The sequence below is a fragment of the Palaemon carinicauda genome, chromosome 2 (assembly GCF_036898095.1).
Source record: "Palaemon carinicauda isolate YSFRI2023 chromosome 2, ASM3689809v2, whole genome shotgun sequence".
Taxonomy (NCBI): domain Eukaryota; kingdom Metazoa; phylum Arthropoda; class Malacostraca; order Decapoda; family Palaemonidae; genus Palaemon; species Palaemon carinicauda.
Genome location: NC_090726.1, coordinates 65,911,240 through 65,926,239, shown reverse-complemented (window position 1 = coordinate 65,926,239; position 15,000 = coordinate 65,911,240). Strand labels below are relative to the sequence as shown.

The 15,000-nt window shown below is 36.2% G+C and overlaps 1 protein-coding gene across 1 annotated transcript in view; it reads right to left on the bottom strand.

Annotated features, from left to right (window-relative positions):
* Nucleotides 1-15,000, bottom strand: part of LOC137617183 (zinc finger protein 395-like) — an 86,653-nt gene that overhangs the window by 34,490 nt on the left and 37,163 nt on the right. The window contains exon 3 of the mRNA XM_068347064.1: nucleotides 12,685-12,835. Coding sequence (XP_068203165.1) covers nucleotides 12,685-12,835 — 151 coding nt within the window. The remainder of the gene's footprint in view (nucleotides 1-12,684; nucleotides 12,836-15,000) is intronic.

Below are 15,000 nucleotides of genomic sequence, written 5' to 3'. Positions count from 1 at the left end.
GGCAGGTTGTTTTTTAACAAGAACACAAAAGCCAATATTAGTTACTCCTGTGAAAAGGAGAGAAATAACAAAAAAAGCATAAGACTCATAATCAATCCCTTATTAGTAAAAGCATCTGCAGTTGCTCTACAAAAAAAGATGACCTACGGCAGTACCATACAATTCTGAGGTGGCTAAAACTAGACCGCATTGCACATGAGTTTCAGTGGTGACTGAAACTCACGAAATAACAGAAACGTATGATAAAAAGCTTAAATACGAAATAAATAAACATAAAGATGAATGATTCTACAACAATGCCTACAAACTACAGAACATAAAGAACGCTTAAAGAATGTAAAGATATACCAACAAACCCTAATAAAAACTTAAATCCAGTCATGTAGAGATACTGCAACAACACAAAAGCGAAAACTTACAAATCTGTGTCCCCCAATTCAGTTTCAGGTGTTTCGTCACACTTACCTGTAAAGACAAAAAAAAACATAACAATAGAGAAAGAATTGAAAAATAGTTTGTATTAAATAATGACAGATGGTGTAAAACTTGAAGCATCTGTTAGGAATAAATGTCATGTTGTAAGTATAAATGACATAACATCTTATAAAGGAAACTAACATTATATTTTTTACAAAATTGATTTAGAATAAAAATCTGCAACCATTCAGTATCACAAAACGTTCGTCGTAAACTAATCAATTTGAAAGGTGTGTACAAGCATGCGAGCAAAAGAACGTATACGACAAAATCGGGAAATACGAAAAACATAGCTGGGATGAAATGGGGAAGACAAATATTGGAGAATGGGAAATAATAGTTGAAAAAGAAATTATACTGGACGACAGCTTCTTTCAAAAAGTACATCCAAGCCTTATTTTCTTTGCTCTCCCCAGATCAATCCTCGCCCTAACGACCCTTCATAGGTTTTCCGATAGGAGGAAGATCTACAAATTTCCTCCTTACGTTCCCTTCCTCAGGCCTAACATTTCCTTGGAGTCAGGGGGATGGGGAGGCTTTTCTAAAATCAATAGCACAGGCAGAGTTAGCTAACCGCTAAGCCAATCACGTTGAAATGGTCTAAGAATAGGTTGTAAGCATGAGAAAAAGGCTGCAAGACAGAGCCTGTAGTGCATTGTTATGATAAAATATTCTTCTGCTTCACGCACAAACACATTTGATGGTGGGGGGAACACACTATATAAAACTGACGCTTAGATTATCCATTTTTTATCTAAAGGGGCTCTTCTTAATAGCACTAATCAGAACTGTGATAAGGAGAACTTGATTAACAAAAACTATTTCTCCCATATGACCATTTCCACATTGTATTTCTACAAGTCGATGCACAACAGTTTCTTTCTATATTAAATTCACAAGAATACGTCCACATAATAAACAGCAGGAATTTATGGGAAATTTTGCAGTTAAAAGGGATGAAGAAATACCGAGAAGCAAAGATAACGTTGTTATTGCAAAAGCAGATTAGGACTGGGAAAACTCGCTCACTTAAATCTTGCCCTGAAGGAATTTCTGTTGCGTTAAGAGAGAATGGAAACACGAACAAGCAAAAAATGGAAGGAGGAGAAGAGAGGGGGAGAAGAGGCCGGTCCACGAAAGAGCAAGCGAAATGCTGACCCTCCAAAGAGGAGCTTTGGTCAGGTCACGATATGGAGCGAGGGGAAGAAGAAAAAAAATGCCACTGACCACCGGACCATGTCAATTTGCACGACCTCTCCACTGGGCATAAACTCACGAGATTAAAGGACACGCCCCCTCCCCCATCCTCTTTACCTCAAACTCCTTCCCCTTACTCTTAGGAATCACAAAATGACAAAAATATGAAAGAAACAAGGATATATATATATATATATATATATATATATATATATATATATATATATATATATATATATATATATGTGTGTGTGTGTGTGTGTGTGTGCGTGCGCGCGCGTTTGATGTGTGTATAAAATGGGTACTGACGTTTGTGTCTATATGTGAAAAAAGTAAAAAATGATGCGCATGATAAACCAGAGAAATTTTAAGTAAAAAATCGTTCGTCCAACAGAACAAAGAGGAACTTCCTCTTTTTCCCCAACCTGTGAGCATCCAAACCACAAGTAAAGGATCCACCCTCTAGGATGTACCATCATAAACATTAAGAGTTTACAAGGCAACTTGAAAGAGTATAAAATATGGCTATAGCACTCCGGTTTGTTTGAGCTTTATGGCCGGCGAAATCTCCTGAATACTTTCTTCCATAAAGGGTTTGGGTTTGAAAAATTGTTTCTATAGATAAATTAAATGATCTGTTTACTGAAGAGAATCTTTTATAACTTTTTTTTTATATAAGCAGGCTGGGAGGAACGTAGAGAGTAGAGGTCCCCCCGCCCTTTTTTTTTTGTTTCATTTGTTGATGTCGGCTACCCCCCAAAATTGGGGGAAGTGCCTTGGTATATGTATGTATAAGCAGGAAGTTTCCTTCACATCTAAAATCAATCCTCGGGGAACGAAATACAATTTAACGATATAAACTTAACGGAGATTTATTAATTAAACTTCTTCTTTAGTTATGAAAATTAGAAGCATCCCGGAAAGTGCCAATCCAGGTTTTAGAATCTGAAACGTAGCGTTAAGACTCTCCATTAAAGGATAATAATTGGCGTTCTCCGGTAGTTTCCAAATGATCCTTCCTTCCAAAGCCATAGATCATCGGTAGGGTAATAATTAGCGACCCTCCTTCCGTACAACCATCCATTACCATACTCTCGACGAACGGTCTCTCAGCCAGTCTCTCTCCAGCTTTTATTGGAAACGAGTAATCCTCTTTCAAAGAACATTCGAATTGCTATACGCTATTTTATCATTGCAGCAAATGTTTCTATGTTGAACAGGATGACATAATTTTTTTTATAGTTTATATATGATATATCTGTTTTGATTTTGTTACCGTTTTGAAAATATTTTATTATCTTTTTATTTCTCAGATCATTTATTCATTTCCTTATTTCCTTTCCTCACTGGGCTATTTTTTCCTGTTGGAGCCATTGGGCTTATAGCAGCTTGCTTTTCCATCAAGGGTTGTAGCTTAGCTAATAATAATAATAATAATAATAATAATAATAATAATAATAATAATAATTATAATAATAATAATAATCTACAGAAAATATTAAAGGAAAAGGTAAAATGAAAAAAAAATTATATCATTTCTTGGGGAAAAAAAAAAAATGAAGAATCCTAACTCTGCCTGAGATGATGAAACATTGTTTTGAAATAGGAGAGCTGCATGACTACAAGAGCATGAAAGTAACCAGAAGATAAGTTCCAGTCATCAACACAAATTAGATATGGGAACAGGTAGCTTGGAAGATGTTACAGGGCAGTTTAATGTAAAGGCTGTCAAAATCCTGCACGTACACGAGAATAACGACAACTTCGATGTCATAAGAGTATCAGAGCCAAGTCGCGAAGGCGGGGTGAGGAAGAATGAAAAGGAAGATTAACGTGACAAAAATTTAAGCTTCAAAGTAGAACACTGCGGGTCTTCCTTTTTCATTCACTACTAACAAGAGTACTCTCTTTTCACAAACGAAAAAGGGAACAGTGAAAATTAAAATAAACCATGAACTCGATCTTTTCATCTCAAAATAGGTTGACCTCACTTCTAGCGACTTTTCTGTTCGGTCAGCCAAGGAAAATGAATGGCTACACCCTCCCTCCCTCCCTCCCGACCACAACGTGACCTCGCCACGAAAGTCATAAAAAAAAAAAAAAAAAAAAAAAAAAAAAAAAAAAAAAAAAAAACCGTTTACTTTCGAGCGACCTGAATACCGGCAAATCATCTTTCATTAAAGTTCTCATGAAGCATTTGTGCTTCTGCTCTTCGGCAATCATTGATAGTTTGGAGAGTAACTACTCGAGTACAACAGGAACGTCGGACCACGGATGTTTCGTGTATATAAACTACAATATGGAAAAATATTATTACAAACAAGTTACTTCTACCATTAAATTATCCGGGCAATATGTTAGATGTTATTATATAAGATCTTCAGCTGGTTTAAACAAAAAATCTTCAATGAATTTACTCGAAACTGTTCTTGCAAAAGTTTTGCCTAAACTATCTAGGTCACAAAAAAAAAATGTTGAAAGGATTGCAATTTCACGTTATGGAAATTCAAACTGATAATTTCTTTTAAATATTGAAAAATATATCTTTACATTAACCAAAATGCCATTTTGTCACGCTAGGTCACAACGGTCTTTTTTCATACACACATGAAATCTTTCGAATTGTTAAATTCTGGTTTGGGGGGATCAGAATGGTGTTATGACCACGGTTTTTTTTTTTTTTTGGGGGGGGGTGAGGAGGGGCACCTCACGATGTTGGACGTAAGGAAAGGAAAATAACAATTAATTATGGTTGATTACCAAAGTACTCCAAGAAAGATTTACCGATTGTACAAATATATGGCATTTAAATGAAAAAAAAAATAATAAAGTTAACCACTGAAGTTTAAACGTGAGAGTTTAACAAATGCTGATAAGTCATGGCAAGTATAATTTATGCCTTTTTCATATGCATGGCACTGAACATCACGATTTAAATACAACGCATTGCTGCTGTGTCATCCAGGTTATTAAAGGTACTGCTTCTCAAATCGTCATGAAAGAAATGTATCCACGCAAATGGTATTACCAAGGTTGGCATCGTTTTCAATTAAGAGCTTTGCCAAATATTGTAATGAAATGGCTGACACTGCATGACAGGAGAAAAATGCTGCGATGATTCCGTAATTCTGTGGTTATCAAACATAGATGTCATAGCCATGTGAAGTAACCAAAGTAAACTTTTCTTTTGGTACAAGTTTAGAAATAAATTAGATAATTTGATGTTATCATCATGACAAATTACATTTTAGTTGGCTAACCTTTGAAAACAGCGAGGGATTATTTGGACTTCAACTATAATATTTATCACATTTTCCTAGTTGCACGGAGATTGCAATCTTAGATATCCAAGTAAAATCACTTATCGAAATGGCTTAAGAAGTGAATCGCTAGAGTAAAATTGCCTTTTCTTCTGCTCGGTTAAATCAAAAGAGAAATCCCAAATTAGAAGTGATGAAAAAGACTGGGACACCTCCATTATTTCTCTTTTAAAAAGACTGGATGATCTGAAGCCAGTTCAGATATTGAAAACAAATGGCTCATGGTTTAAAGATCTGTCCCCTGGTAGCTCCTTTAGGAGAGAGAATCACTTAACCATTTCAAAACAAGGCCTTCTCAATCCATGCCAGCCAATGATATTATAGCTAACGGCATATGCGAGATTAAAATATTGGTAGATAATGCATATAGGAATCATTTCTAATAGGAATCAAATCAGCGAAAAAAACTCTAATAATGATAGAATCCAATAAACGTAGTTTCGAATGGAAGTTTAATTCTAGAAGATAATCTCTAATGAGAACAAACTTTAACGGCAATATATTCTGATAAAAATCTATTCAAATGTAGGTTGAATCGAAAAAAAGCAAGGATTGGCGAAAATAAAATATTAAAAGGAAACAATTCAGAAAAATATATTTAAACGGAAGGTAAGTCCAATAAATATTAGTTCTGGTCTAATAAGTTTTGAGGAGAATTAACTGCATGAACAAAATCAGACTAAACTCGAATCTTGCAACAAGAAATTGAGACCTACAAATGATTCCACGTGAAATAAACACCTGGAGATTCAAAGAAGCTGGAAGGATGTTCCAACCGTAGCATAGGAGGCAAAACAATTATAACACTAATAACGAAACCATTCATGATAATATTACAGCGCTAAATTCATTACATTTGAATACAGCCTTTTTCCACATAGTCAGGGAAATATCCTTTGGGAGGTAAACTAAAGAAATTAACATAGAATATAAAGAAAAGGGATTCTCAATAGAATATCCATATATAGTGAATACACACAACCATATATATATATATATATATATATATATACATATATATATATATATATATATATATATATATATATATATATATATACTGTATATATTTATATATATACTATATTTATTATATATATATATATATATATATATATATATATATATATATATATATATATATATACACATATACATACTGTATATATATATATTATATATATATATATATATATATATATATATATATAAACTATACACACACAATATACTCAGAATAGAGAAGCAAGATAAAATAATGAAAAGCATGCTACCTTTTCCCCGAGTGGATGGGAAGGGTGTTTGGGTACTCGCCCCACCTCCCTCCTTCCCCCTTAGGTGAAAGGAGAATGCAGCGGAGCATTTAACGGTCACGTATTCCCAAGCACAGCAATGCCAGAGCACTTTCAATATCACCTCTATCATCATCATCATCATCATCATTGTGCTTATCATCACTTTCACTCCGACAACGCTTTTCCTCTACCATGTCACGGATGTGAAATTGGTGGAATAAGCAGACTGCCGCTTTTTATCTCTCGCACGCGAGTCTCGACACAACAACAATTACAAGGTTATTTAAATGGTATCATTAGATCAAACAATTCAATTAACAGCTATCTGTGTAGTTTTAAAAATAGCGTACGTTACTTACAAGTAAAATGATTTAAACTTGAAAATCCGACGTCGATTTAGAAACAGAAACACCGAAAGCACAAAAAGAAAGAAAAAAAAATCCTCTGTAATTAATAATTGCAGTTAAATGTTCATAAAACTTCTAGTGCCTGATGTACACTGACAATTTAAAACCATAGCGGTCACCGCTTTTGATTATTATACTATAACGAACAATACACCTCATTACTGACGTCCCCCCCCCCCCCTCTCCTCTCTCTCTCTCTCTCTCTCTCTCTCTCTCTCTCTCTCTCTCTCTCTCTCTCTCTCTCTCTCTCATTTGAACACAATCTAATTTAAATTACAATCGTTAATGCTGTCATACAAGTACAAACTCACAGCAAACATCTGAAGTGAAAAAACTCGCTCACAATCTGGTTTAAATATTACAGTATAATTATTATCACCGACACAAATAAAGCTTCCCCCCCCCCCTTGGGGGGTGCCGTCAGTGCATCTTGTGTGATGCACTGTACGCATTACTTAAGCATGTTTGCTGCTATACTTCGGCCCATGACTACATTTGCTTTATATTCTTCTACTTTACTTCTGTTCGTCCATCCTTCCATTTTGATCTTTAATCTCTACCTTTTCCTTCACCTGGGCGCTGAATAACCTCACAGGCCCAGCGCCGGGCTACATTATTTTGCCTATATAGCCAAATTTTATACACCCCCCAACCTCTCTCTCTCTCTCTCTCTCTCTCTCTCTCTCTCTCTCTCTCTCTCTCTCTCTCTCTCTCTCTCTCTCTCAGAATCTAGCGAAATCCAACGACTTTCACTGCTCGAGATACCTAACAACGCACCCTCCCCCCTCCTCCTCATCATCTTTTCTTCTTCTTCTTCTTCAGCCCCACCAAGTAGCAAGCGTATCTGGAAGCGAAACCACCAAGGTGTGACTTTCCACTAACACCAACGAAAGAGAGATTGTTCCTTTAGCGGTACGGAAACTGAATACAATGAATGACCAAGTATCATTAGACTGGCGTTACATCAATGATGGTCATCGGCGACGCGAAAGTTGGAAGGTATGATTAAAACATTTTCGTAATAAGTAGGCGTCATGCAAAAAGTAATCTACCCTCGTGAGGAACGGCAAGTGAAGGTATTCGAACCCAACACTCATTACGAAATATTGGTAGTTTTTTTTTTCTTTCTTTGAGAAATGATCGAGGCAAATGTTAGCACAAGAGATGAGGTAAAGAAAAATGGCCCTATAATTCTCAAGGGAAAGTCGGCGAAGAGGAAAATCAGATATTAATTCCATATGAAATGTAATATTCTAAAGGGAAATTTCCCCATTGCAATGGACTCTTCTTGGGGAGGACTGTGTGACAAAAAAAAAAAAAAAAAAAAAAAAAAGAAACAGTAAAAGTGCTTTACATGAAAAAAAAAACTCGGCTTCTACAAAGAACATTCGTCAAGCAAATGGAAGTAAAATCACATTGCGCACTGTATAATACTAGGAAATATTCAAAACAAAGTCAGAGAGAGAGAGAGAGAGAGAGAGAGAGAGAGAGAGAGAGAGAGAGAGAGAGAGAAACTCGCTCTCCCCCAAAAGTTGCTAAGAAGCTTTTAGAAAAGAGAGGAGCAGTGACTAAGATCTACGATTCGTCACCACTACATCGGAATGCGAATGGAATGCATGCCAACTTTAACACCTGAACGAAATGCGCATGAACAAGAGAATGCTTATGATACTTCCCAAGGAAAGGGTGACCTCCAACTCCCCAAAAAGGAGTGTATTTTTTCACACATTCAACTGACGACAATAGTGGAACTCTCTTGCAATAAATAACTGTGGCACGTGTTCAACATTTCCTGCCAAATGATAGTTTGATTCATTTTTCCTATTTATTCTTCTTCTTTAAAAAGACGTTTTTTTTTTTATGTATTTCACAAAACCATACTAAAAGACTAAACATATTCCCTATAGAACGCTTTTCAAGTTCTCAAATCAAGATAAATCCATAGGGATATAAGTTGCAAAATCTATATATTTAAGCAAAAACCATCATATCCAAAAACGAGAAACGATTACAAATAAATTGGAAGGAAGAAAAAAATATAGGCTTAGGATGGGAAGGAGGAAGGGAGGAATGCCTCTTATTGGATCCATGAGTACAGCATCACTGGCATCACTGCCAGGTTAAGGTGAAACGGATCTTGGCCCACATACTGCAAGTAGAGTACGAGAGGCCGGCCGGCCGGCTTTGCTCAGGGCATGGACACAAAAATCACTGACATGCCGGGCTAGCAGAACTACACTGCCTCGTTGGCAAATTGCGTCATCACAGTTGACAGCAGCCAAAATTAGAACTGCAATGCTACCACATAGACTTATGTACGTACAGAATAGCAGCATTTTACATTTACTTCATAATAATAATAATAATGATGATAATAATAATAATAATAATAATAATAATAATAATGATATTAAAAAATAAAAATAATAATAATAATTAATTAGATTCTTGTAAATTCCTTACTTTGGGAGGAAAACATACTTGACTACAAAAAGCTTATGTCCACATTCGGGTTAATAACGAAGTAAAAGATTACTGTAATTTGCCAGCATCAATCAATGGAAATTGCCTTAGATTGCAACATATCTTTCAATCCAAGCAATGCGACCTAAATACCGTCCCTATGCATGCGTGTCCGTGAGAGAGAGAGAGAGAGAGAGAGAGAGAGAGAGAGAGAGAGAGAGAGAGAGAGAGAGAATCATAGCTCAACCTTGGGTCCTTCTTCGGTATAATCAAACACATTGTTGAAGAAATACTGTAATTTTTATTTGCTAGCCGTGAAGGAATCCATGCATATAACTTACATACCGAGATATCAAATTATATTAACTGATTGAATTGAAATACTACAGTAGGATACATAACGGATTGTATTCCTGCAAGGCTTCCTTCCACCTCCCCCCTCAGGTGTGAAACGCTAGTCTCTTATTGCTTGCTACCTATTTCCTCCGTAACAGCGAGAAGTGAATGATACGTGGAACTTTCTCACAAAGGAAGTTAACACACTATTCAATGAGTATTATAAAGAGCAATCCTATAAGGACAGAACACAGACGAATGGTTAATTGCATTATTCGTAGAGGAATAAAGAGGGATTCGGATGCATTAAAAAAAAAAAAAAAAAAAAATCCGAAGCCCTTACTCAACGCACCGCTATCTAGCCGGCATCTTGCTTGCACTTTGGAATACTAAGGCTCTCCATTTCTAATAGATCTTTTGCTTCCTTTTTAGATTAACTTCTCCTCAATATTCTTTAATTACTGTTTTTTTTCCTAAGTATCGTCGTCGTTTCTTCCCCTTATAGTTATAGTTTTATATATGAATTATCTGTTTTAACGTTGTTAATGTTTTTTTTTAAATATCTTATTTTAATTTCTCATTACTTATATTGTTTATTTCCTCGTTTCCTTTCCTCACTGGGCTATTGTTCCCCGTTGGAGCTCTTGGGATTATAGCATCTTGCTTTTCAAACTAGAATTGTAGCTTGGCTAGTAATAATAATAATAATAATAATAATAATAATAGATGATCCAATAACCCCAAAATACTGTGATTGAAGCATTTCACCAATACTTAACTCTTGATTAAATTTAAACATCGCATTTCCTTGTTTCAATTAATTCGCCATATCTCCTGGGAAAAAAATCGTTAGAACAGGGTTTAATTTAAGCTGTATTTACAAAATATCATTGCTATATACAGCGGCATGATGTATTACATCCGACTGTTTTGCACTGATGTAGTAATGAACTTTTCCGAATCCACACCGGTGAGCTCAGTGGCAACACTAATTAGCAATTACCAGGGAAACCTCTAAATATTCAAAACAACAATGCTGTCATCATACAAGACCAAAGTTGTTATAAATATAAATTAATAGCTTTGAACGTTAAAATTTAGGCATTATAACTAAATGTAGAGAGAGAGAGAGAGAGAGAGAGAGAGAGAGAGAGAGAGAGAGAGAGAGAGAGAGAGAGAGAGAGAGAGAGAGAGAGAGAGAGAGAGAGAGAATAATATTTAAAACGCTAAGATTTTCAAAAACAACAAATTCTACTTCGAGAACGATCAATCATTCTTCAACTCGTTCCCTCCCACAAAACAGACTTACAATATATCCAACTTGAATATCATTGTACTACCTTTCAGAAACCCCTCTTAGGCATTCCATCCCGAAATCCAACCTTACTTCATTAGTCACACTTTCACTACCATTCCACGCAAATCAAAATTCTCCAAAAGTCTCATTTAAAAATCCTACATAAATCTAATACCAATTCACATCACTAGTTAAAACTCACACCACACCCCACTAATTGTACACCATTCAACACTCCCACCCATTCAAAATCTCACCGCACATTCCTTTTGAATATTACAACTCGCAAAAAAAACTCACTTCTGTTAAAACCTTTCTTAATGTCATCCAAAGTTTAGAAATCGTGATAATAGATGAGGCTTGACAAACGTCCAGTAAATGTTACTAGTTAGTAATAAGATTGATTTCTACAAGGAATGCACACATTCACAAGTACGTGAAAGAAACCCAAGATACCTACCTAATTAAGAGGAAGCATTTGTACTCAATAAATATGTCTCTACCTTGAAAAATCTGTAAAATGTTTCTCGACGGACTCTGAAACCGACCACATTCCTTAGTGGATCTTAGGTAAGGAAGGGGGGGGGGGGTCTGAAACCGCATTGGGAAGGGGGGCTAACAGAGTATAAGATTAAAAGAAGTATAAGAGATAGGGAGAGAATAAAGAATATAAGATGAATAGGAATAGGAGGGGTAGGATGATAAAAAAAAAAAAAAAAAAGTGTACGGGAGACAGGAAGCATAAATAAACCAGACCCGCATTTAGTAAGCCCGGAGTGAATTGTCTATAAAAAAACAGCCTAAACTCAATTCATAATAACCAAAACCAGAAGAGGTTGTAGGAATTTATAGACTATGATGGGGTTTATTGAGGAATTCTTTTAAGATTTTCGGTGTTTTAATTCTTTCATTCTACCTTGTTTCGAGTATTGTTCTCCTGTCTGGTCTTCAGCTGCTGATTCTCATCTGAATTTTTTGGACAGTAACTTACGGTCTATTAAATTTCTTATGCCTAATTTACATATTAATCTCAGGCACCGTTGTTCAATTAGTTAGTTATGTATGATGCATAAGATTTTTCATAATTCTGACAATCCTTTACATTCAGGTCTTCCCGGACAGTACCACCCTGTTCATAATACTATGTATGCAACTAATTCTAATATTCAGGCCTTCTCCATCATGAGGCTCAATACTACATAGTATTCTAGAAGTTTTATTCCAGCTACGATCAAGTCGTGGAATGATCTCCCTAATCGGGTAGTTGAATCGGTATAACTTCTAAAGCTCAAACTTACAGCAAATGTTTCTATGTTGAACAGACAGGCATAAGACTCTCTTTATATTGCATAAATGAAAAATCTCTCTTAACGTCATTACTGTTCTTAAAATATTTTATCTTAATGTTGTTTATTTCTTTTCAAACATTTTATTTATTTCCTTATTTCCTTTCTTCACTGGGCTATTTTTCCTTGTTGGAGCCCTTGGGCTTATAACATCCTGCATTTCCAACTGGGGCTGCAGGTTGGCTAGTAATAATAACAATAACTATAATAATAATCCTGGCACATGAGTCCCATCCTCTACCCCGAAGGAGAAAAAAAAATGTATGAAAGTAAAGGAAATGCAAATACACAGATCAACCATACACACTAAGAAGGCACATACAAACACATTCACTACAAAAGTCTAGAAACAATGTACAGAATACAAACAACCAAATACCAAATAAAAGACAAAGCTGCAACTGCTAACGAGTGGAAGATAAAAATTAGCATGAGCAGTGAAAAAGGCCAACATACAAATCGATGGCTGAGAGAGGCATTCGTTTAAAACCACTGAGCAAATCCCACAAAACGACCCTGACGTTCATAAAAATGTAACCCACTCACTCTCCGTGCATGGATTATGAGAACGTATTGATTGACATAACGTAACCCAGAGGTGAAAGAGACTTCGGAGCGTAATTCTTTCAACTGTTTATAATTTACGATGTCAAATGGTGCCCCTAATGTCACAACAATTTTTTTTTCTTCAAAATTACTATCGAACAAGTGTTAAAAGAAACAAAAACAATGTATTAATGGCAAGATGAGATACTTTGGAATCATATTCAGACTTCATAAATGACGAAATAAAAATGGCAAGAATAATGAAACAAAAGAGAGATTAAGACAACCAAAGCGAAACAGTAAACGGCCATAACAAAATATTAAAATACGAACAGCATTACACGGGAGAAAGGGAAATGCCCCAAACGAAAGACAAGTGAAAATAAATGAGACCTGGAAGGCAATCTGTAAATGTGAAAGCACCCAGGACACCAGAAGGAAATATGTGACACTGTAGATGGAAGACTAGCGAAGGGAGGGAGCGCTTCCCCTTTAAAGCACCCGACTATAAGAATGGTCAACAAAGGACTTACGAGTTGAGCAGCCTTAGAAAAAATTTAAGGGATGTGTGGGTGGCAGGATGATGAGGGTGGGGCAAGAATGAGAGAGGGTAGGGTACAAGAGGGGGGGGGGGAAGATAAGCATGGTTCAAAAGTACCGGGGGTGAAGGTGGGGGGGGGGGGTTCTTTTTCCTTAAAAGGGGAGGGGGGACCACGTCCGCGGGAGCGTGTGCGATCAGGTAACTTTTGATTCACCCCCTCTCCCCCCCTCACCCATACGTACCAAACTTCCGTCATATAATGTTTCAACATTCCAATCCGCGAGATTCGTGCTGTTTTCTCCTTTATTGAATTAACTAATGTTACAAAGCGAAGTTCCCTTCAAGATTTGTAATAAAAAATGCCTTCCGAAACTACCAAATTCTCTCTCAAACATAAACCTTCTTAGCATATAATTTCACCTAAATTAACGGGGTATCCCCATCTGTAACCAAATTCGATGCATTGCAATTACTGTCCAACTTCCCATACATATTATGGCCTACTAAGCAAGCCACCAAAGTTCACCATTTTTAAGGTATTACTCAAATAATTACAGTATTTGACTTTCAAATTATCGGAAGGACAAAGAGACTGGGACAGCGAAAACATTCTATTCCCTTTATCCTGATTCTCTTCCATGCATGTCTGACGAAAAGAATGACATAAAGTATACTAACTCATTATTAGTTTATGAGAATAAACCTCACTTCGTCGAAAGGGAAACAAAATTAATTTCTCTCCCAGAATCTTCTCCAAAGCAGCTACCTTTCCCAACTACGGAAATATGTGGCTAATGGTAACCTACAATAAAGTTCTAATATGAAATTTTTTTTTTGCACAGCAATATCTCTCTCTCTCTCTCTCTCTCTCTCTCTCTCTCTCTCTCTTCTCTCTCTCCTCTCTCTCTCTCTCTCATCTGGTTGGGTAGCGTGCAGAAGCTGTTTTATATGTAAGCAAAATTGATTCAAAATGCAAAATCAATTCAAGAGAAAATAATACATTTTTAAAGAATAACGAAGAAATACGTCACATTTGGCTCAAGTCAAAAACTACTTTAGGTTTAGTTGGGAGGACACTTGAGATGTCCACGTCAAACAACGTAGGAGGAGAAGGAGAGGGACGGGGAGGGGTTTTAAAGAGGAAGAAAGGGGTTGGAGGGAGGATGAGGGCAGAAACCAGTATCCAATATCAGCTGATTGTCACACGTGATCCACCTTGAATCAAACAACCCACCTGCGTGCTAATGGTAGTCAAGGTACGGTTCATACAATTATAATTTTATTTTACACTTATCATCTCCCCAACTATACAGGTTCCCTTGAAAAATAATAAAAAATTGCTAAAGTCATCAGCTAGTTCAACGCAAATCAACATCAATAGATGTGTAGAAATTCCTACAACTGCACACCACGATATCATTTCAATCTTTATTTACGTCACGATTGAACAAACAACAGCATTTCCAAATCACACATGTGTTTTTTATTAATACGCATAAGCTAAAACATGTGCGTTTATTCTATATCATAACATATGACCAAACTGTGAAATATAACGTAAGTATTGCAAGACTGGATATAATTCCATAAGATTTTCTTTCAAAATCTTAAATATAACTACAAAGATTATTATCGTATTGATGGATAACGGGGGAGGGTGGGGTGTGGCACTCTAGCAGTACCAACTAAACTCGGCCAATTCCTTCGTCAGGCTGTGAGGAGCGAAGATTAGAAAAGTCCCCTTTTGTTCATAACTTTTTTATGTTGGCTACACC